The 23371-nt window shown below is 46.9% G+C and overlaps 1 protein-coding gene across 1 annotated transcript in view; it reads left to right on the top strand.

The window, feature by feature from the left end:
• EFCAB10 (EF-hand calcium binding domain 10) overlaps positions 1-23371 on the top strand; it is an 85432-nt gene that overhangs the window by 5541 nt on the left and 56520 nt on the right. Inside the window, exon 2 of the mRNA XM_086936589.1 lies at positions 13368-13532. Coding sequence (XP_086792715.1) covers positions 13368-13532 — 165 coding nt within the window. The remainder of the gene's footprint in view (positions 1-13367; positions 13533-23371) is intronic.

Below are 23371 nucleotides of genomic sequence, written 5' to 3'. Positions count from 1 at the left end.
GTACAACATACTCAGAGTACAGTCAATTAGACATAACCTTTTGTACAATAAAAGGTAAGATTACCAATAATTCGGATTACCCCATAAGCAATAAATCTCCGGGAAAAAAGAAGAATTAAAGAGAATAACAAAAAGCAGAATACGAAAAGAAAGAAAGGAATATCCAGATATAGAATGTAAAGGACATATTAGAGGATTAAGTCCCGACAATCAGGTCATCTCAAATCCCTCCTTCCACCTCCGTATAGGGTCCCAGATTCTCAACCCTAATAGCCTCCCTCGCCTACTTTTTCTTGCATATATTGCTTTTTCTAGATTGTAAGCCGCTAGAAGGCTTGCCAGCCATTGTTGAAGTACCGGGGGTCTAACGTCTAACCAGGCCCTGGCTATAGTTAATCTGTACACTGCCATAGCTACGAACATAAATTCACGCTGAGGCATGTCCGGGTCTGAACTAACCCCTAGCAATATCAAAATTGGTGAGAGTACAATTTGTATTCCTAGTAGTCTAGCTAGAAACACCTCTAGATCCTGAATCAGTGTATGCAGTTGTGGGCAGATGGCGAAGATATGTACAATATCTGCCTCTGTGAAATTGCATCGTGGACAATTAGTCCCCGAAGTGCTGCCCCATTGTGCTAACCTGGCAGGAGTGTAATAGAGGGAATATATTGTTTTGTAATGCCGTGCCTGAAGCGAGGCAGAGCAGAGAATCGTACCACCTAAGTCCAGCGATTCCTGAAACCAGTGTGTTTCGATGCTCAGTTTCTGATCCCACTTATTACCCTGTATACAAAGATCGTCCGATTTCCCTGCTGCTAAACAAGCATAAAAACTCTGAATCGTGCAATCACCCCCTTTCCTTATTTTGTCAAGAATTTCATTATTGCCAAATCCTGCAGGTCCACCCTGCTTAGTGCTCAAAAAACTTCTAACTTGTAGATATTAAAAAAAAACTCCTACTGTCTATATTATATTTGGTATCTAATTCTGTAAATTGAACTACCCCCTCTAGATCCATAACATCCCCAATCTGTATTAGTACTTTACCGGCCGACCCCGCCATAGCTGCATCCGCAAAAACTGCCTCCGGGAAGGATCTATTTTTGTATAGGCGCGTATACCTATTAAATCTCCCCAGCCCACATTTTTTCAGAAATGCAGTCCAGATCTTAACGGCAGCATTAACTGTCTTGAACCTGGTCCTTTTAAAATATACAAAATTAGTACAATTAAAAAAACTATTTTCAATCTCTGTTCCCAAAACCACTGCATAGACATCTGAGGAAGTGCTGGTGATCCTTTGGTCTACACCACCACCTCCGATCAAACCCTGCATGTACTGCAGTGCCGCCGCCCAATAGTATAATCTAAAGTCCGGGGCCCCACAACCACATCTCTCTCTTGGAAGGGAAATAAACCTGTATGCCCTTCTGGTATTCCCGTGTGCCCAGATAAACCTATTTAAAATTAACTCTAGTGCATGAAACCATTTACCCTCAAAAAATAGGGGGACAGCTCTGAAAAAAGAAAGAAATTTGGGCAAAATTAACATTTTGATAACATTTGTACATCCAACTAGGGATAGATGAAGGTTATTCATTCTTTCCAGATCTAACTTTACTCTTGTCATTAGTGGAGAGATATTCAGTTCCACGACCCTGTCCAGCTCTGCGGATATCTCAACCCCTAGGTATATTGCTGAGCTAACTACCCGAACATCATTGCAATCTACATGAGGGTTTTTAACAACCTGGGTCTTGGTCCTGTTAATTCTATACCCTGAGACCCGCCCAAATCGTTCAGCTTCGGATTCCACCTCCCTGAGTGCTATAGTCGGGATTGAAGTTAAGATAGCCACGTCATCCGCGTAAGCCAAAGTTTTAAACTACTTACCGCTCACGCTTAGAGGAGGAATATTAGTATTAGCTTCTAGACTTCGGAGCAATGGGTCCATATAGAGTGCAAACAATAGGGGAGAAGAGGGACAACCCTGCCTAGTCCCCCTGCTAATCTTGACGAGCGCAGAATGCCCTCTATTCACTCTAATTCTAGCTGTCGGTTCTTTATATAAGGACTGAATAGCCCTTATATAGCCCTCCCCTATGCCGTACCACTTCGTTACGACCCAGAGATAGTCCCTCGAGACCCTATCAGACACCTTCTCTGCGCCTAAAAATAATACTGCCATAGGGTCTCCCGGAATCCCCGCAGCGTCAAACAAAGTAATTGCTTGTCTGATGTGCTGGGTAGTACCTTTGCCTGGAATAAAACCATGTTGAAATTGGCTGACCAAGCTCTCAATAATTCTTGCCAATCTTATAGCTAATATTTTTTAAAACATTTTGGCGGCAGCATTCATTAGGGTAATTGGTCTGTCGGACCCAGAAACTAATGGGGGTTTCCCTTTCTTCAGCATTACCATGATGTCCGCCCCCCCCCAATAACTAGAAATCGACTCCCCTTGCTGTGCCTGAGTCAGTGTATTAAAAATATCTGGGATCAACACACCTTGGAATACTTTATAAAATTCCACAGGGATCAGGTCCGGGCCAGAAGCCTTTCTAGAGGGCAGGTTACTCAAAGCTTCTGTGATTTCCTCTAGTTGACATGGTCTATCTAAAGCCACCTTCTCCTCCACGGGGAGAGCAGGTGGTGGAGCATTACTCAAGTACCCTAATATATCCGCTGATTCATTTCCGTTATCTGGACTATAAAGATCTGTATAAAACCGTCTAAAGACTTCCCTCACCTCTTCAGATTGTGAAACGGCGTTGCCCTGTTCATCTATGATCTCCTTAATATCGGATGTAGAGAGCGTCTGTCTAGTTCGAATGGCTAGTATATGGCCCACTCTCTCACTCAATTCATACGCATTTTCTCTTTTAATTAGATAATTCACTGTGGCTTTACTGGCAATACACTCTAAAGTTTCTGATTTGAGGGCCACAATTTTTAGGAGCTGCTGTTCTAATGGTGCTTGTTGTTGAATGCCAAGGTTTAACTCTTCTTCAGCCTTAATCACATTTTTAATTAGCTCCTCTGCCCACTTCTTCTCCATCTCCTGTTTATGGAGTGCATAACTTAGCGTCTATCCCCTAGCACTAGCTTTAAAAGCATCCCACACGATACCTGGATCTGCTGTCCCTCTATTCTCTTCCCAGAAATTCCTTATCCAGATATTCATATGCTTTATATATAGTTCATCCTTAAGCAATGCTCTCTCAAATGTCCTCTGTGTGACTTGTCTATGCCTCTGTCCCAGTTTAACTATTAAAATCAGAGGATTATGATCCAAAACTTTATGGGGAGCAGAAAAAAATTTGCTGCCATCCTTATGTGTGTGGAGTTTAACCCATGGGTCTATCAAAGAGTTATGTAATACTAAAGCGGTCAACGCTCTATGTGTTCTCTTATTCCTCACTGTATATTGCACCCCAGTTTGTGTGAATGAGCCTGATGGGTCATGGATGTTAAAATCCCCACAACAGACTATGGGTTCCGACCAGTGAGCCAACTCAGAGTCTAAAAATTGAAAGATGTCTTGATCATCCTCAGTGGAGCCATATATAGAAGCCATCGTGAATTTCTCCCCTTTATAGGTTAACTCCAGCAACACCCATCTACCCCATTGATCTTCTTTCTTTCTATTGACCACCACATCTCTGATTTTCCCTAAAACCACCACTCCTCTGTTCCTTGATCCCTGTTTAGAATTTGCCAATAACGAAAACCCCAGCTGCTCCAATAGATAACCCTTTGCCCCCTCTATGTGTGTTTCTTGTAGACAAAGAAGATCCAAGCGAAGTGGTTTTTACAGTGCAGCAAATCTCATTCTCTTGTTAACATCATTAAGTCCACATATATTAATTGTCGCAATTCTGCAACTCATTAAAATATAACAAACGAGTGGCCAGCCACTGCAAACGGTACTTCAAACATATCTGAACTAAAAAAAAAGCAGATTAAGTTATACTGTGGAGTATGTGCCCTTAGTGCTGTACTGTGCGACCTGTGCGTGATTAACCTTTCCCCTCTATTCCCCCCACCCTGCCCCCTGGCCCCCTCCCTCCCCCCCATCACCCCACCACCCTTCCAATGGGCAAATAGGTCACTCATGACCTATGTGTGGCAACTTTTGAGTGCAGTAGCCGCCGCCCACCCTCCACCCGTGTAACTCCCAAGTATTTAGTTTCTGACCTCAAAACTAAAAAAAAAAAAAAAAGAGTCCTATCTTTGAGGCACCTGAGACTTCACTTATCTAACCACCCTTCTGCTTTCTCAGCTCATTAATATATTCTTGGACCTTGATTTCGGAAGTAAACATCCTTACATGCCCCTTTACAATAGTCTTCAATCTTGCAGGGTATAACAGGTATGCCTCATGCCCTAAATTCTGAAGTGGCATAATCAGCTGTCTGAGCCACCACCTTCTCTCCACAGTGACTTGACAGAAATCAGGTCGTGCAAAAAAAGATACCCCTTCAAAAGTGCACCTTGCCTCCGGTCTTGCTTTGTCCATTATATCCTGTCTAGCGAGAAAATTGCCAACATATACAAGGATGGCTCTGGGCTTCGTATCTTGTGAGGCCCAATAGGTTTTTCTCTGCACTAGAGGAAATCGATGTGCCCTTTGCACTTCGCTTTCCCAGTTCCAGATTGTGATATCATGAAACGCTCCCTTTAACAGTTTAATTACAAATGCCCTGGCATCCTGTCCCTCCAATCCTTCCGCTACCCCCAGAAGTCTTATGTTGTTACGCCGTTGTAGTGTCTGCCCCCTTACTTGCATGCTGGAGTTGTGCGTCCTTCATGGTTCCAGCTGTATCCTACTTGCGTTTGTCCACCGCTGCATCTCAATTAGCGAAAGCTACAACCTCACCTCCTTGCATGTTCTGGCTCTGTCTCGATTATTGCCCAGCAACCATGTTCCCGGCGTCTTCGGTTCGCTCTGTCTCGCTTTCTGCTGTGCCGCTTATCAGCGCTTGGAGCTCCAGGGTTTTTGATGAGAATGCTTCTATCAGTGTTGGCTGACGGAGAGCCGGATCCTTGATGCCTATGCCCAACGATTTCATCCCGGTACCGCTACTTGCGATGTCTTTGGCCGATTCCTTTGCGGCTCGCGGCTCTGTTACAGCGCCATTGTCACGAGATGGCTCTGTTTGTTTCCCGAGGTTCTTTCGTAGTTGGACTGAAGTGCGTGAAGCCAGGGCTGGTGCATCCTTACTGTTCCTGCCGGCGCTCGCTGCCGGCGGTCGCTTTGAGGGGTCCCCCTCCTTCAGCTGCTTGATGCCCTTCGGTGCCATTGCATCACCGTCTTTGATATGACGAGTCTTCCGAGAGAAGGGATTCAGAAGCCGCGTTGCGAGATATTTTCCAACTCTGTGCAGCCAACGTACTGGAGCCAGTTCTTGTAGAAGGTAGGAGAGCTCAATAGACCTGTTCATACCGTCATGTGGTCAGATTACTCCTTGGAAGGAGGGTGGGCCGAATGCGACTGTCCGCTGCAATCAGTCAGCGGCCATCTTGCCCCCTCAACCTCCACAACACTTTCTGATGTAACCTCCTTTACCATCTTAAATCCCGGCCATCTATAAAAGTAATCAACCATGACAATGCCAAATGTTTCCTGCTTTGGTAGACCACAAATGTACCAATTATATCCAACCCTAGTTTCCTCCTTGGTCCCACTGGCAACTCGACCGGTTGGAAATCTGAAACCAATGATCTGTTGGACTTATCTCTTGAGGAATAATCACCACACATCCTTACTTTAACACCTTGGCTGCTAGAGGTTTTCCCCTCCTGTGCTGGAAAGTAAGATGTATCATTGTTCATGACAAGGTCAGCTCGTCATAAGCACAGCTCCACTGTGCCTCATGACGAGCTGAGCTCGTCATGAGCAGCGAAGGGGTTAAGTTCTAAAAAAACAGTCTATGCCTGGCCACCAAAAATTAGCTCTGACCTGCCTTCTCGTTCTTGAAATCTATGAGCGTGTGGTTGGAAGGATGTTGCCTTTGATTTGATGCTATGTGAAACGTTTTCCATGTTGTGCGTGATAACCACTGAGGGGTGGTTATTGTTATATGGGACGCAGTGCGTAGCAGTGTAGGGGTTGGTGAAGTGTGAAAGAGAGGCAAACACATAGTTTTATGATTTTCAGTATTCTGGTAGCTTTGAACCCTCTGCAGGATCCTTTATGATGTTTCTTATGATTATAGTCCACTTAGCTGGTTAGAGCACTGGGTTTCCTAATCTGAGATTGTGTGTATAGTTGTGATCCTGAACTGGCATGGTTGGAGGGAGAGAGAAGTGGCAAGATCTATTAGGATGGGCATTGTTATTATCATTCCATATCTGTATGTCACTGTGAAATGTAAAGAAGTGGTCAAAGTGAATAGATATTTGAGGCCTGCAGTGGTGGTCTATATTAAAGTCCTCCGAATTATCCAGCAGTGTGTGAAAAATCTCCTCAGTATTCCATACCAGTTCATTTGCTGATATCTGTTTGTTTAGCTGTTCAGAACTGGTGATAGGCAACCCTCATAGCAGATGTCTTATTTGAAGTATAAGTTACAGTTGGCTACTGACCACTGTGTATTATTGTTTTAGAATCATTGTTGGCCATAACTATTATATATGCAAGTACATAACTATATAATGCCACAGCGAACCATAGGTCCGCCCTTTCTGGTAAGAATTAATCAACATATAAGTTAAAAGGTACTTTATTTGCAGGGCCCACACTTTGTGGTACAGCAGCCAACAGACAGGACAACAATTGACTCTATGATTCAAATAAATATTTCAAAAGAAATGTAGAAGGATAGATGCGCGAGCAAGTGAGTGCATCCAAGAGCGCTATACATTAGCACATATTGAAAATGTTATGCCTGCAGTACCATACCTGGCGAGTAGCATGCCACTCCGGAACCCTTAAAGGATTTCTGTTGAAAATTAGTATAGTAAAAAATAGGAAGTAATTTGATTAGTGGATATGTTAATCATTTATTTGGGTAGTATATTAGTATAGTTTATTATGGAATTTGAGAAGTGACCATGTTAGTCTGTTAATTTCGATTGAAAAGGATAATGGAGGGATAAAAGAGTGAAAGATTCTTTTAAAAACATTTTTTTAGGTCTTAGCAATAGGAGGAGGCTTTTGGATGAGTAAAAGGAGTTTTGGGGGGAGGACTCAGAGGAAAGTGTTTAGAAAGGTTTGTTTTAGGGGATCGGTATAGTAAAAGCGGTGTCAGATGATGCAAGGAGGGGTAGAGTAGGAGTGGTCAGTTAGGTGTAATTACAGCAGGGACAGTGTGTCTGAATGGGATGTAGTTATGTATGGTGCTGATGGGCGTTGTGTTAGTGATGAGTGTTTTGGTTAGTGGTGTAGGATAGAGTTGTGTCTGTTTGTGGGTGATGGTGGATATGTGTGGTAGTTGTGTTGTGAATGTATCTAGGACCCTAATTAAATATTCCTGATTCATGCCCCTATGCGGTTATGATAAATCATGTCCTAATGAAGGCATACAAATCTTACCCATTTTCAGTCATAGCCCACGCAGCCCAAATACGGCAAGGCTACTTCCTTAGATTCCTAGAGAGCACAACGAGTTCTTTCGACACACCAAACCTTCAGCAACCTGGGAATTCCCCATGTCTTTGTTTTGATTTGTCATTGAACTCCTGCGAGCACTAAAGGAACAGTCAGTTCTTAGTGACATCTTTTATTGACGTCTTATGTCCAACCTTACGTCAAACACGGCACCTTCCAGGTATAAATATACCAACACTTGCCTTAAGCAAACACACAGTGGTGTGGAGCAGAGCGGCTATCTACTTATCCGAAGCCCAGCTGATACAAGAGCCGAAGGAAGCCGCCCCTCCCCTTTGACACACTGGAGAAGCTGCCTTTTCTCACGCCTAGAAATCCAGCTCCGGTGTTTCCAGTCACCCTTGCGGATTACTGGGAGATCGAGTCCTGAGAAACGAGATACAAGACCTCCTTCATTCTATAACCAAGGTACGGAGCTGATTCAAACCTTAGAGAGAATTCTTGATTCAGATTTTTGGCAAAACAAAACCCAACTTAACTTAACACTGCAACTTACTTACTTCTTCCCACGTATTAGGCTTAGGTCAGGTACACCGGGGTAGGCATATCTTAGAAGCACCAGTTGAGTTTGTTAGTCAATGTTTTTATGTATGTAAATATGTTATCCGTTTTAAAGAATCATATGGCTAAGAAACCATATCAATGCTTTTACAGTATTATTTTATAATACTCATTTCACTGTACGCACTTTACTTCATGATAAGTATTACAATTGTGGCAATTCATTTCTCTTGCATGAGAAAGAAGACTGCTCAATAAAATAACACCTTTTATTGAAAACGCCCGTCTTTCTATTTCTCTGCACTCTGGTGGAACTAAGCATGCACGATTGACTGAGTGAAATAGCTGTCTATTGTTTTCACACGACTCTGGAGATACACTCCTTATTCTGGGGGAGCAAAGTTGTCATGTTATATGGTAGTCAGAAGCTAATCCCTTCTTGTCTAAATCTGGGAAGTTAACCCCTCCCTATTCATTCGAGAAAGTTTCTAGTGACCTGATAACAGGGTTTCCCGGATCAAGAGGGAACGGGGTGCTCGTGACCGGCGTGCAGTAAGCGACTATAAGATACCTGCACTTCAGCTAGTACCATATGCTGCACTCGCGGAGAAGGTCCCTCCGATATACTAGAGCTGTGGTCAGGTCGGGGATATGCATACACACTGGATAAGGCTAATAGTTACATGTAGGGATGGCCCTCGTGGGGCTGGACATCTGCTGCCATCTCAGGACGGCCATCACTCAGAACACCCACATTCAACGCATACACCCAGGCGGAGGGGAGGCCCACACTGGTTACTGCGCGCCTGACATGCTAGTACACGTAGGATATCTGATGATTGCCAGGGGGGGGAATGGGGTCAGCTACAATACACGAACGGCGCGCTACCCGGCCTCTGATATGCGCACTGTGAGTGGTGCGAAGGGTATGCTACTTTCCCACTGCATGCAACCCGAAAAACCTGGGGCACTAAGCCTTGATTCTGACGCTTTCACCTCAACGACTGCCGGGGAATGTATTGTTGTTGAGACATGGAGGGATAAGCCAGCCCCTGTAACTGTATGCTTTTTAAATGCATGTACCACAAGTGTAATACCCTTTTTTGGATGTTGATGCTGTAACTGTCATGTATCTCTGTTGACCGCAACAAATAAAGGTTTAATAAAAAAAAAAAAAAAAAAAAAGTTTCTAGTGACCTCTGAGCTAGCTGGCAAAAACTAATTAAGTCTAACATAGTCAGTAGAGACCTAGATGACCTCAGTCCTACGTCTACACTGCTGTTTATGTTATTCCAATGCGCAGAGCCTATTGGGAATATAGGAACTACACTACAGTTGGGATAGTAGGGAGTGTAGATGTGGTTTGGTTGGGTTGATGGTGCATGCTGGTACATTAATCTGTGCATAGTGTTGTGCGTGGTGTACATTTGGTGTGAGTGTGTTGCTCTGTTTGTGGATGTGGATGTGGATGGTGTGGGCTGGGTATTGCTAAATGAGAAAAAGGGCAGCATTTCTGGCCCTGGTCCTGGTCAGTCTCGAACAGGCTCAAACAGGCAACTACCCTTGTCCTCTCTGCCCTTAACGGGCTCAAACAGGCAACTACCCTTGTCCTCTCTGCCCTTAACAGGCTCAAACAGGCAACTACCCTTGTCCTCTCTGCCCTTAACAGACTCAAACAGGCAACTACCCTTGTCCTCTCTGCCCTTTGCCTCGACGCCCGGGTTGAGACGCCCTAAACCTGGCCTTCTATAGCCCAAGTTATCAGGTGACCCTTTCAGCCAATGGGAACCCTAGCCCTAACATTATCCAATCACGACACTAGCCCTAAAATCTTGAACCAATAGGAGACCAGGACCTTACAGCCAATCATAGCCCTAGTCCAAGCACCCAATCAGTTCAAAAACCCTGATCTCTACGTCCAATAAAGGCCTTAGCCCTGCCAGTAGTACCAACTCAAGTCCAAGCAGCCATTGGTACAGGTAGCCCTAGTCCCTACTTCCAATAGAAAGCCTAACCCTACTCTTAGTCCCACAACTAGTCCAACAACAAATCACACCAGAAGCCCTAAATAGCCACTTCCAATTAAAGGTCTAACCCTAGCCCTAGTCCCACCCTACTCCCCACAACCAATACCATAGGAAGCCCTAGTCCCTACTTCCAATAGAAATCCTAACCCTAGCCCTAGACCCAACCTTACAATGATTGAATCACAGACCCAGAAACAAATAAGAACCCTCAAATACCCAACCAATGAGGACATTAACCCTAACCCAATAGAAACACCAGATACAACCACCAATCAGTGTACACATGTGCCAACCACTAGCAGACCATAGAAGGTCCCAGCGACCTCAGACAAGGTTTGCTGGCCAGGGAGTTGGAAGCTGCTTCTCCTGTTCAGCATCTCCTAGGAGACAGACAGGCTCAATCCACACTTTGGACTTCTGCAGGTAAAGGCTTCACTAACTCGAAATCTAACAATACTATTTGAATAAAACGTTACTCCCCCTGCTGGCCAAAAAACGAAGTGCACAGGCCCCAGTAAATACAGTTTAAACAGCTCACAGAAGCACCCTCTGATGTAGAATATCCCAGTTGCTAGGGGTGGGGGGGGGGGACGGGGGAGGAGGCAGCATCTTGGTCTGAGGCGGGAGATGGCTCTGTTGAGGATATTTGTTGTGCAGCAACATGGGCAGTCCCTTCAACTTTTGAAAAGCGCTACCACTAGGATTTAATAAATCTGGCAGCTTTGAACTTCAGGGCTAAAGTTCTGAAAGCTGCTCTGTAAAATTAAAGAACGACAGACCAATGCAAGTTTAAAGATTTACTTAAGGGTGTCAGTTACAGAAATGCATAGGCTGGGCCATCAATGAGTTAGCCCAATAGGCACACAAATCAGTAATAAGTATAAGCCCAAGGACTATAGGGATTCTCAAAACAGCAATCCAGCATAGATTCGCCTTCAAAAGTGAGGAAAGAGTCTTTCCTTAGCATGGATAAACCACATCCCTTTATAGGATACTAAATCGGGAATTTTACACATTTACTACATGAGTACATGGATCACGGGCTTTTTCACCAATAAGAAGAAGCAGAACGAAGCATTTACCACAGACTACATTCAGGGATTCTCTCACCATTTGACTACATTGAACTCTGGTGTTCCTCGAGTCTGCACTTGCAACATGGCTCCTTACATAATGTGTTGTCTCGTCGGAGACAGTCAAATTTTCCTTAGAAAGGTACATTTCACTCACTGCAGTTGGCAAAGTCTCAGTCCTTCATACCAAAGCCTATAATTCTTTATGACAGCAGCATATTAGCAGCAATGGTCACGTGGTGTACCAAGGTGTTGCACATGGACGACAGAACAAAGTTGTCCTAAGTTAGTGAAAACCCAATTTCCATGCATTATGCATCTCTATTTAGAAACACGTCCCACATAATCTACATTAAAATGGTGAAGTGGGGTCTAAACCTCTGGCAGGCTGTAGGGTCCTCCCTAAGAAGGGAATGCTTATGTGTCACAGTTTGGGTTATCTGTTACCATATTGCTGACCTGAATAAAAAAAGAAAGATATACATTCTGTCCTTGATTTATTGGCACTCTTAGCAGCACCTGCCCATTTGCGATTGTCGTAGGAGATTTAATGTCTGGCTAAGATGTCAGTCCGGGGCCTGACGGAACTAGGCATATTCCTGGATACGGCTTATATCTAGATATAATTGCTTCTAAGGACTTTTTTAAGTGTCCAGTTTTGTTCGACAGTACTGTTATCTAGTACTGAAGTGTTTGAATGTGTTTTTCCATGGTTGGGGTGAGGGCACTCAACTGCGTGGACTGCCTGGTGCATCAGCCTTCAACTCATGTTACCTACGCCTCATTATTTCTAGTATTTTATCTTTTCATGACAATATGGCTTTTCCATACAGTGCTTTGAGGTGATGCAATGAACGTGGAGAAGCCTGAGGTAAATGAAGGTAACATAGAAACACTGGACACTACGACATCAGCTAGTGTTTCTAAGATGGCTTCCCTTCAGGCTGTCTTGGTAATAATGTGTGGTATTCCACCTTGTATAGTTTTAATCTGAACCCAAAATCCCAGGCCTTATGTACATCTCAGGACCAGGAAAAGGTCATCCTGTACCTCTCACTTTACCACATTGCATAAACTCAGTGCATGGATTGCCTTTCATTACCATACTGAGCAGTGCCGTACCACGATTTAAGGACGATCCCAAAAGTCTGTTATAGGAAGAACGACTGAAGTTGACCGATTTTGCAAACAGATCGTTTTCCTCATAAATGTGGATTTTCCGCATATGCCACATAATCCATCATCTGCTGCATAATCTGCAGACTTTAACAACAAAATTGTTTCTAGCTCAAGTTACCAAAAAAGCAGCGATAAGTGTTGCTGCACAGTGGAAGGCACTTCACAAAGGTTGACTGGTCACCCATCTATTGCTTTGTACTGTTTTGGGTATTAAATCGGTACATATGAGGTGAAAGCTTTCTCCAGCCATTGGTAACGTATTGAAGTGACTAAATAATTGAGTAATACTATCACAATATGAGTCGCAATACATCGCATAATTTGCCTTTTCTTGACGCATAATTTAGTTTACTCTGGCACACAATTTGGCCCTGCCCTGCCGTATAATCCCAGAGGCCCTGGTTACAGGCATCTCTAGAGAGGCCAAAGCATTAAGAAAAGATGGTGGTCAGCAGGGGTTGTTAAAGGATCTCTTAGGATTTACTCTGGGCTTGAGCTGTGACAAATAGATTGCACTTGAAGGCTTGACTTTTTCTACATGGGAAGGATCTATAACAAAGAAGAAACCAAAAAAATTGATAAATCTCCATATATACAATACAATCAATATCGTGCATATACTAAGGCACAGTGCTCCGTGGACTTCGGGGCTCCTCGCTTCTCAGATGGAATGAGGTATCGTTTTTGAGGAGCGTTGTTGCATGCTGTATTTCTCACTTGCATGCATTTTTGCGGTGCTCCAATATGCACTTGTGGTCATCAGAGCCTTTTGGTTGTGTTGGGTCAAAGGAGGTCTGGATTCTGACCCCGAGTGTTTGCATTCTGTGCAGATGTTATAGATATGAATCAGTGCTTTATTATGTACCCTTTGACCATCAATCGCTGTACGATCTCTTGATTCATTTGATGCCAACGTATCCTGTTTTTTGGGTCTAATAGTCAGCTTAAGTATATATTTCCATTTTCTTGCAGAAAGGCCAAGAGAGTTTTTGATTGACCAGCTTGAGAAACTGAAAGTTGCACGACTAACTGACATGGACTACCCTTGCCTTTTTGATGAAACCAATTTGGATGCGGTCTTTGGGATTTTAGACCCAATGGGACAGGGCTTCATAACGAAGGCACAGTATCAAGAAGGTACAAAGCTTGTGTTTTAATGCTGCTGTTTTCTGTATAGGAAAGTTTTAATTTACGATCTTCTTAAGTCCTGTGGTGCTGGCACAATTTTGAGTAGGGGAGCCCTCTAATCTTATTTTAAACTAGAAAGTGTAAGCCTGTGATCTGAGGTTTAGAGTACTGTAGGGCTGAAACTTCCACAGGACCAATATCACCAGACCTGATTCTTCAGCCGTCCTCCTCTGGGCCTCGGAATGCTCTAGCACTAAGAGACATATACTTGAAGATTTTATGCTTCAGCCACCTCCCTTGTATTGTGCCGGGATCTAGTGCCCACAGAGCAAGACATTCAGATTCTAATTATGAGCATACAGACACATGGAGCTCTCCTGCAAGAACTGGGGACTGTGTGGAGCACACATAGGGCATGGCCAGAGGATGTGCTGTGCGCACAAAGCATAAACCCTGATTACGAATTTTGGTCTTATTTTTCGCACATTATAAATAACGATACCACGGGGTACGTTATTTATTGTGTTCGATAAATAACACTTATCACGAGCTTGGGAGTATAGCAAGCGGATTTTGGTGTTTAACGCCCCAAAATCCACAAGGTGTCAAAATTTAACGACAACGGAGGTCTTTTCCGATTATCCGGTAATCATTTGATGTGTTAAATGCAGCCAAACACGTAATTCCAACTTGTGTGTAAATAGGTATTTACTCACATGTTGGAATTTACCCACCCACTCATAATCAGGGCCATGGAGGGGCTTGAGGCATGTAAAGCATGGCCTGCCTCATCCACTTCATGGATTATCTCATTTGAAATGTCATCTACAGCGGCATGTCACACCACCGCAAAAGTTCCCTAAATGCAAGGACCAGAAGACCGATATTTGTTATACTACCCTCTTGTAGTCGTTGTAATTTCCGCTACTTAGGGTGATAACCGTTACTAAGGCCTCAATACTCTGGCATGGTCGTGTGCGATAAATAACACCTATCACAAGTTTGTGGGGAATTACATGCGGATTCTGGTGTTTACAGCACCAAAATCTGCACAGTACCTGCTGATATTTAATGTTAGCTGAGGTATTTAAGGCATTGATAATTATTAGACGCTTTAAATAGAGCTAAACTCGTAATTCCGATCCATGTGTAAACAGGGGTTTACGCAAGGTTGGAATTTACTGGCCCACTCGTAATCAGGGCCTTATGGAGGCTTGAGGCATAGAAAGCATGGCCTGCCTCATCCATACAGTGGGTTTTCTAATTTGTAAGGTCTTCTATCAATCAGGGCTTTGTTAAGTGCAGCTACTCACCCATGAGGGCCACAAGGCGCTGGGTGGGGTAGGGGGAAGGACTGGTGCCCCGTCTGGGTTCAGTCAAAGAGCCAGGTCTTGATATCCTTCTTGAATTGGGTCATCAACGGGGATTGCCTGAGTTGGAGGAGCAGGGTGTTCCAGGTCTTGGTGGCGGGATAGGAGAAGGATCTTCCTTGGTTCTTGTCTTGTAGATCCAAGGGACAAAGACAAGGGTCAGTTGGGTGGAGCAGAGGTGTCTGGCAGGTACGTGGAATGTGAGGCGGTGGTTCAGGTACGCTGGTCCAGGGTTGTGGAGGGCTTTACAGGCGTGATTGAGGAGCTTGAAGTTGATTCTTTTGTTGACTGGGAGCCAGTGCAGTTCCCGAAGGTGTTCGGTAATGTGGTTTCAGCGAGGGATGTTGATGACCAGTTTTGCTGCAGCGTTTTGAACATTCTGTCGTTAACTGAGGAGTTTCTGGCCAGCGTAGAGTGCGTTGCCGTTGCCGTAGTGTAGCCTGCTGGTGATGAGTGCATAGGTGACTGTCTTTCTTGCTGTGGTGGGGATCCATTTGAAGGTCTTCCAAAGCAGGCGTAGAGTGTAGAAGCATGAGGAGGATACAGCATTGATCTGGCGGTATATTGTGAGCGAGGAGTCCAGTATGATTGCGAGGTTGCATGCCTGGTCCGTAGCGGTTCTCAGTATGGCAGGCCACCAGGAGTCGTCCTAGCAGAGGGGGTGGGCTTGAGGATGAGTACCTCCATTTTGTCCGAGTAGAGTTTGAGGCAGCTGTCCTTCATCCTGGAGGCAACTGCCCTCATCCCGCTGTTGAAGTTGATTCTGGAGGCCAAGGGTTAGTTGATGAGGGAGAGGATCAGCTGGGTGTCGCGGTGTAGGAGACGATCTACAGCACCATGTCACACCACCACTAATGTTCCTTAAAGGCAAGGACTTAGAAGACCTGTCATATCTGTTATAATGCCCTTTTGTAGTCTGTATCATTTTTGGTACTTGGGGTGATAACCGCTGCTAAGGCCTCAATATACTGGTATGGTCATGTCCCGCTTACGATGTGACCCCAATTGTTTTCTATTAATTAAAGATATGTATATATTACGGTCCTAGCCGGATCAGCAGTGTAGCACCTCACAATAAACACGAGCTACAGAGATATCTGGAGACATCTAAATAACAGCTAACTCAGAGTAAAGTTAGTCTTTGAGGTAGGTTTTAAAAAGGTAACTTTTCTATTTTGTTTCTGGAAGGAAATCAGATTGGAGTAATTGTGAGGGCCAATGCGGGCATATTCCATAATCTTTTAATGAGGCAAATGTTATAAGTTTGGAGATATATGGTATCATGGTAATATTTTGGTCGATTGTGAATCCTGGTGATTTTGGTAGATGGAACCACTGTGGGTGTGGCATGCCAAGGTCAGAGAAATGTTCAAGCCATATTTGTATGTGAGGGATGCAGTTATATGGAGACAGATCTTCCATTTTATACGTTTTACAAGAAATTCTTTTAGAATCATATGTTGGAAGGGTTAGAGACAAAGGTATTGTTGGATGTCCTGATCGTGCTGGTGTATGGTGGGAGGACTTTATTTAGTAGTATCGGCTAAGAGGTTCCTGTCAAGATGGGCAGAAAAGTGGGAATGCAGGGAACCCTTTGGTATGCCACAGTCGAGACTCTGAAAGGGGCCTTTTTTCAACTTGTGATCTTGATGTGATGAAGGATGGCAGCCTTTTCAATACCTGGCTTTCCATCCGTTGCTTTAGGAAATGATGATGTGATTGCCTGTGTTCTGCCAAACCTGCAAACACCAAAAGGCAGACATCAGCATTCATCCATGATACATTTGGGGTGATTGAGTATCTGAAGGACTGCAGTTTCAGTGCTTCAGTTGGTGCTAAACCAGATTGAAAAGTGTTTGGCAAGATGTTTCTCATCATGTGGGAAATAAGTACAAAAGAAATTACTTTTTTAATAATATTCCTAAGCTGGGAGACTAGTTTAAGGTTTTGAAAAGTGATTAGAGGAATGCTTGCAAATAGTCTAAACCACTTGCAGTCACTCAGGATAACATCCCAACCCATTGTTTATCGCCCACTGTGCTACGGTAGAGATAGGCTCACCTTGTGCCAATCGGTCCTGACTCTACTCCTCCTGAGAATAGTTTATCCAGACTGTCTGGTAAGGACCCCTCCAGAAGAGACAATAAGCAACCCCAAACCGGTTTCAGCCTTGTTATTGAGGTATAGCATGGATCGTGGGACACAGTGAGCAAGAGACACATGTATGACCTTACGCTTGGCCACTTAGGCCGTTATATCAGACTCCCCAAAGATAATGGGAGGAATGCTTGAAAATACTCTACACCAGGTAATGAAAAGTGAGTATTTGGCTAGACAATGATGTATTGCTGCTGCTGCGTACATATTGAGGTGCAAGCCAGTGTTTACTAATCTGTATCAGCACTTCCCCCTCGTGGGAGCCTTAGACGGCTCGGACCATACAACCCTCAGAATCAAGTGGGGAAGTGGCACTTGGCCTAGGATCCGTAGTAAGTAGGGCCTTGGATCATTAAGAGTAAAAGGCCTCAACCCCACGGTTGGGCCCAGTAAGCTCCGCATGTCCTGTGTCCCTCTGAAAGGACTTCTAACACTTACAGACTCGCCCCAGCCACCGCAGGACCGCCGCTGAGCCGCTCCAGCCACCGCAGGGCCGCCCCAGCGCCGCCCCAGCCACCGCAGGGCCGCCGCCGAGCCCCCAGGCTTTCCTTTTCCCGCCGGACTCCCGTGAAACCCCGCCCCCCCGCCCGCCGATTGGTTGCCGCGCTACCCGCCTCCCCGCAGACCCTCCCTCCCGGCTCCCCTCTTAAGGGGACCCACTGCGCCGCCCAGGAGTGACCACTGCACCCGTGGCCTGGTCGCCCCCACCTGCTCCTCCTCACCTGCTGCTACCTGCTGCCTGTGCCTGTGCCTCGCACTACACCTCGCCCCAGCCGCCGCAGGACCGCCGCTGAGCCGCTCCAGCCACCGCAGGGCCGCCCCAGCGCCGCCCCAGCCACCGCAGGGCCGCCACCAAGCCCCCAGGCTTTCCTTTTCCCGCCGGACTCCCGCAAAACCCCGCCCCCCGCCCGCCGATTGGTTGCCGCGCGATCCGCCTCCCCACAGACCCTCCCTCCTGGCTCCTCTCTTATGACGCCCCCAGAGCGACCGCGCAGCGGACGCGCGCAGCGGGAGCACCGATTGAGCGCCGAAGGCGCGCCAAAGGTAAGCCCGTCTGCGCCCGTCCGTGCCTGGACCGCGCCCAGTGCCAGGACCCCTGGCCCTCGAGGACCCCAGCCCACCCGCCGGACGTACACCGCCGCCACCCTCAACGCACTCAACACCGGCCGAATCCCGGGATGCTACAGAGCCACCCCGAGACGCACCCACGGACCCTTCAGCTGCCACGCCTGCAAGTTCACCTGCATCCGGACCTGCCTCGCACCAGCACCTGCCAAGCCGAACACCAGCAGCAACCACCTCAAGTGCATCCTGCTCAACACCCGCTCCGTCCACAGACACGCCATCGAACTCTGGAACCTCCTCGACACCAAAGCTCCTGACGTTGCCTTCCTCACGGAAACCTGGATGAAAGACTCCTCAGCGCCCGACATCGCCATCGCCATCCCAGAGGGCTACAAGAGCACCCGGAGGGACCGCACCGCCAACCAGATGGGAGGAGGCATCGCCATCATCCACAGGGACACCATCCACATCACGACCAACACCGACGACACCCTGACCACCGCCGAACACCTACACTTCCAGATCCACACCGACCCGAAGACCACCCTCAGAGGCACTCTGATCTACCGACCCCCGGGACCACGCACACAATTCAGCGAGGACATTGCCGACTTCGTCAGCCCGCATGCCCTCCCCTCCGCTGACTACATCCTCCTGGGGGACCTCAACTTCCACCTGGAGAACAACAGCGACCGCAACACCATCACCTTGCTCGACAACCTCGCCAACCTCGGACTCAAGCAGCTGGTGTCCACCCCCACCCACCTCGCCGGACACACACTCGACGCCGTCTTCTCATCCAGCAAAGACATCGCCTTCAGCCACGCCACAGGACTCCACTGGACGGACCACAGCTGTGTCCACTTCACCTTCAGAAGAACGTCGATCCACCACCACCAGCAACAGGTTGCCCGAAGAAGCTGGAACAAGATCACAGCCGACCAGCTCGCCGCTTCCCTGAGCCAGCACCCTCCCGCCAGCTCAGCTAACCCCAGCCAGGCCGCCGACAACCTCACGAAGTGGATCAGCAACTGCGCGGAAAAACTCGCCCCACTGAGGACCCCGCCCAGCAGACCCGGCAGCAAGAAAGCCCCATGGTTCACCGACGAACTCAAGAGCTCCAAGAAGAACTGCCGAGCCCTCGAGAAAGTCTGGAGAAGGGAACCAACACCGGACAACATGACCACCCTCAAGCTTGCCACCCGGAAGCACCACCAACTGATCCGCGCCACCAAGAAAACTGCATTCAAGGACCGGCTGGACAACAACGCACACAACTGCAAGGAACTCTTCAACATCGTGAAAGAGCTCTCCAACCCCAACGCCGGAAACAACGACATCACCCCATCGCAAGACCTCTGCAACTCCCTCGCCTCCTACTTCCACAACAAGATCGCGGACATACACAACAGCTTCAGCATTCAACCGACGCACGCCATTCAACCGACGCACGCCACGACCGCAGCAACGCCCCCCACCACCACCCTCCGCGCCTGGACTCCGATCAGCACCGAAGACACCGTCCGCATGATGAACTCCATCCACTCCGGATCTCCGACCGACCCCTGCCCTCACCACGTCTTCAACAAGGCCGACGCTGTCATCGCACCCCACCTGCGGGACATCATCAACACCTCCTTCGACACCGCCACCTTCCCGGAGAGCTGGAAGCACGCCGAACTCAGCGCTCTACTAAAGAAACCAACAGCGGACCCCACCGAACTCAAGAATTACCGCCCCATCTCGCTCCTCCCGTTTCCAGCCAAAGTCATCGAGAAGACCGCCAACAAACAGCTGGCCGCCTTCCTCGAGACGAATGGATCCCTCGACCCCTCACAGTCTGGCTTCCGAGCCAACCACAGCACCGAGACCGCCCTCATCGCTGCCACCGATAACATCCGAGCCCTGATGGACAACGGAGAAACAGCGGCCCTCATCCTCCTGGACCTCTCCGCGGCATTCGACACTGTCTGCCACCACACCCTAGTGCAGCGCCTCAGCAACGTCGGAATCCAGGAGAAGGCACTGGAATGGATCATCTCCTTCCTCGACGGAAGAACACAGAGAGTCCGTCTACCACCGTACAAGTCAGAGGCTACCGAAGTCATCTGCGGCGTCCCTCAAGGATCCTCGCTGAGCCCCACCCTCTTCAACGTCTACATGAGCCCCCTCGCGGCCATCGCACGCAAACACAACCTCAACATCATCTCCTACGCCGATGACACCCAGCTGATCCTCTCCCTGACCAACGACCCCGCCGCCGCCAGAGCCAACCTTCACGAAGGGATGAAAGATGTAGCCGAGTGGATGACGACCAGCCGCCTGAAACTGAACTCAGACAAGACGGAAGTCCTCATCCTGGACTCCTCGCCCTCCGCCTGGGACGACTCCTGGTGGCCCCCCGCCCTGGGCACCGCACCCAAACCGACAGACCACGCACGCAACCTGGGCTTCATCCTGGACTCCTCCCTCTCCATGACCAGACAAGTCAGCGCCGTCTCCTCGTCGTGCTTCAACATCCTGCGCATGCTACGGAAGATCTTCCGGTGGATCCCCACCGATACCAGGAAGACGGTCACCCAGGCCCTCGTCACCAGCCGACTGGACTACGGCAACGCCCTCTACGCCGAAACCACCGCCAAGCTCCAGAAGAGACTCCAGCGGATCCAGAACACCTCAGCCAGACTCATCCTCGACATCCGACGAAACAGCCACATCTCCGGACATCTGAGAGACCTGCATTGGCTCCCCGTCAACAAAAGAATCACCTTCCGTCTCCTCACCCACGCACACAAAGCCCTACACGATCAAGGCCCGAGCTACCTCAACAACCGCATCAACTTCTACGCTCCCAAACGCCACCTCCGATCAGCCAGTCACGCCCTCGCCGCCGTCCCCCGCATCCGAAGAACGACAACAGGAGGAAGGTCCTTCTCCTACCTGGCCGCCAAGACCTGGAACTCCCTCCCTCCCGACCTGCGCCTGACCCATAACCACCTCTCCTTCAGGAAGAAGCTCAAGACCTGGCTGTTCAAGCAGTAGCAGCACCCCCCCCCCCAAGCGCCTTGAGACCCTCCGGGTAAGTAGTGCGCTCTATAAATGTCTTTGATTGATTGATTGATAGAGATATGCAGGCTAGAGTTGTTGAGTAACCCAATAAAATACATTATAATTGATCAAATCATTGAAAGTAGTGCTCCAGCAGTAACAAGCACCAGAACATAGCAGCACCTATACCCATGCCTCATTAGGCCAAAATCTGTTAGCTAAGCAATTCATAAAGACGTGCCTGCCCTCGCTCCCCTGGAAGTGCAGACAGCTGGGGAGACAACATCATGACACCCAAAGGAGGATCCTTGTGACAAAATATCTGCTGTTGTTCTGAGCAGACATAAAACGTTTGATGGATTTCTCTCAGAATGTCTCTTTAAGAGGGAGCCTTGGACTGCTCAGGCCATGCAACATTGTTGTGACATTGTTCAACGGTGCTTTTCTTTTACATCTGACACTTACTCCCAGACAGTATATAACTCTGACAAAATGGATGACTGATGGTCCATTACAGAGTAGGCTGAGACTGCTCATTTCTTTCACTGATCACAGGTCTGCTTTACAGAAAAAGGTGAGCCTGTCCTCCGAATGCCCTTCCTAGCAGAACAACCTCAGACACATGGAATTGACATACATTTCCTGGAGATGTGATAAGATCTGGTCAGTGCAAAGTCTTCATCATTTGAGACTGGAAACCTAGGAGCAGATGGATCATCAGTTTTTTTTCTCGCAAACGCTGCGATTCCTAAAAAAGCTGCGTTTGCAACAAAAAAAATCGGCAAATGCGATGTATGAAGAAAATCGCATCGCAAAATTAAGGAATCGCAAAATTTGCGATTCCTTAATTTTGCGCTAGCATTTAAGGAATCGCAAAAAGCGATTCCTTAAATGCTATATAAGAAACAATAAAGTTTTGCGATATCACACTAAGAAATCGCAAATTACCACCAACTTGTAGTTGGTGGTAATTTGCGAATTCTTTTACAAATGTACTGTTTTACATTTGTAAAGGTGCTATGTGGCGCTCATACATGCCCTTAGGGCATGTATGTGCGCCATATGTGCACACATGCAAATTTCAGGGGTGCAGCAGTGTGTCCTTAAGACACCCGTGCACCCTTGAAAGTATTCTCAATTTGCGATTAGCAAATTGCGAATCGCAAATTGAGAATAACTTCCCATTCCTTCCTATGGGCCTCCTGGCCCATAGATATGAATGGGAAATTATTCCTTAATTGCGATTAGCAATTTGCTAATCGCAATTAAGGAATTTTAAGAAATCGCTAAAAAATAGCGATTTTCTACATACATCCCAAATTGCAATTCTCATATAGTGATTTCTAAAAAATCGCTATTTGAGAATCACAAATGATAGTTATAATACATCTGCCCTCTAGTCTGTGACTGCTCTTCCAAGTCACCTTTTAATTCCCTTTTAGGATGTCTTTTCATCTTCATGTGAGCTGGCTAGTTTTAGGCTCAGAGACCCTACTTGCCTCAGTGTCGCTAAGAGTAGTTGGCCTCCAGCAGCAACTTCCTAGGCCCCAACAGTGGCCTATGTCTGACTCTCATATATCACTTTTCCATATGGTTGCAAGCTGCAAGCAAGGAATTGCAGTGTTTTTTTTTAATTAATTATTTTTATTAACAGATGAATCAACGTCACAAGGCAAATCACAGAGTCAATCAGTTTACATTATCGTACCTCAACACATTCGTAAAGTCCAGATCTACATGCATTTTAGGTTTGAGATCAGATTTTATCCTCCTGTCTATATATGATCGTTGTGGGTTGGTATGATTGGCGGAGTACAGATGTTCCCTCTGTATTCATTCCAGTCTTGCCAAATTCAAATCCACATTTTCGGACATCCCCAGCCTATGTATACAGTCTTTTTGCAGAACATACACCAGTCCATATCCCTCTTCCAAGCTAATACTGTAGGTGCTTGTGATGTCCCCCACTTCTGTGCAATGTTACGTTTGGCTATCATTAATCCCAACGTGACCCAGGTGATACATGTGCGATTTAGGTCTGTGGGTTCTCATACATGTAGGAGGCCCTTTTCACTTCCACAGTGATGTCTTGTGGGAGCACCCTGCTCATCGCTTCATGTACCTTTCTCCAGTATCTCTGTACGTGTGGGCATTCCCATAATGTATGGAGAAATGTTCCTTCCGAGCCGCAGCCCCTTCTACATGTAC

This window comes from Lissotriton vulgaris, chromosome 1_1 (assembly GCF_964263255.1).
Source record: "Lissotriton vulgaris chromosome 1_1, aLisVul1.2, whole genome shotgun sequence".
Taxonomy (NCBI): Eukaryota; Metazoa; Chordata; class Amphibia; order Caudata; family Salamandridae; genus Lissotriton; species Lissotriton vulgaris.
This window is presented reverse-complemented; position numbering and strand designations above follow the sequence as displayed.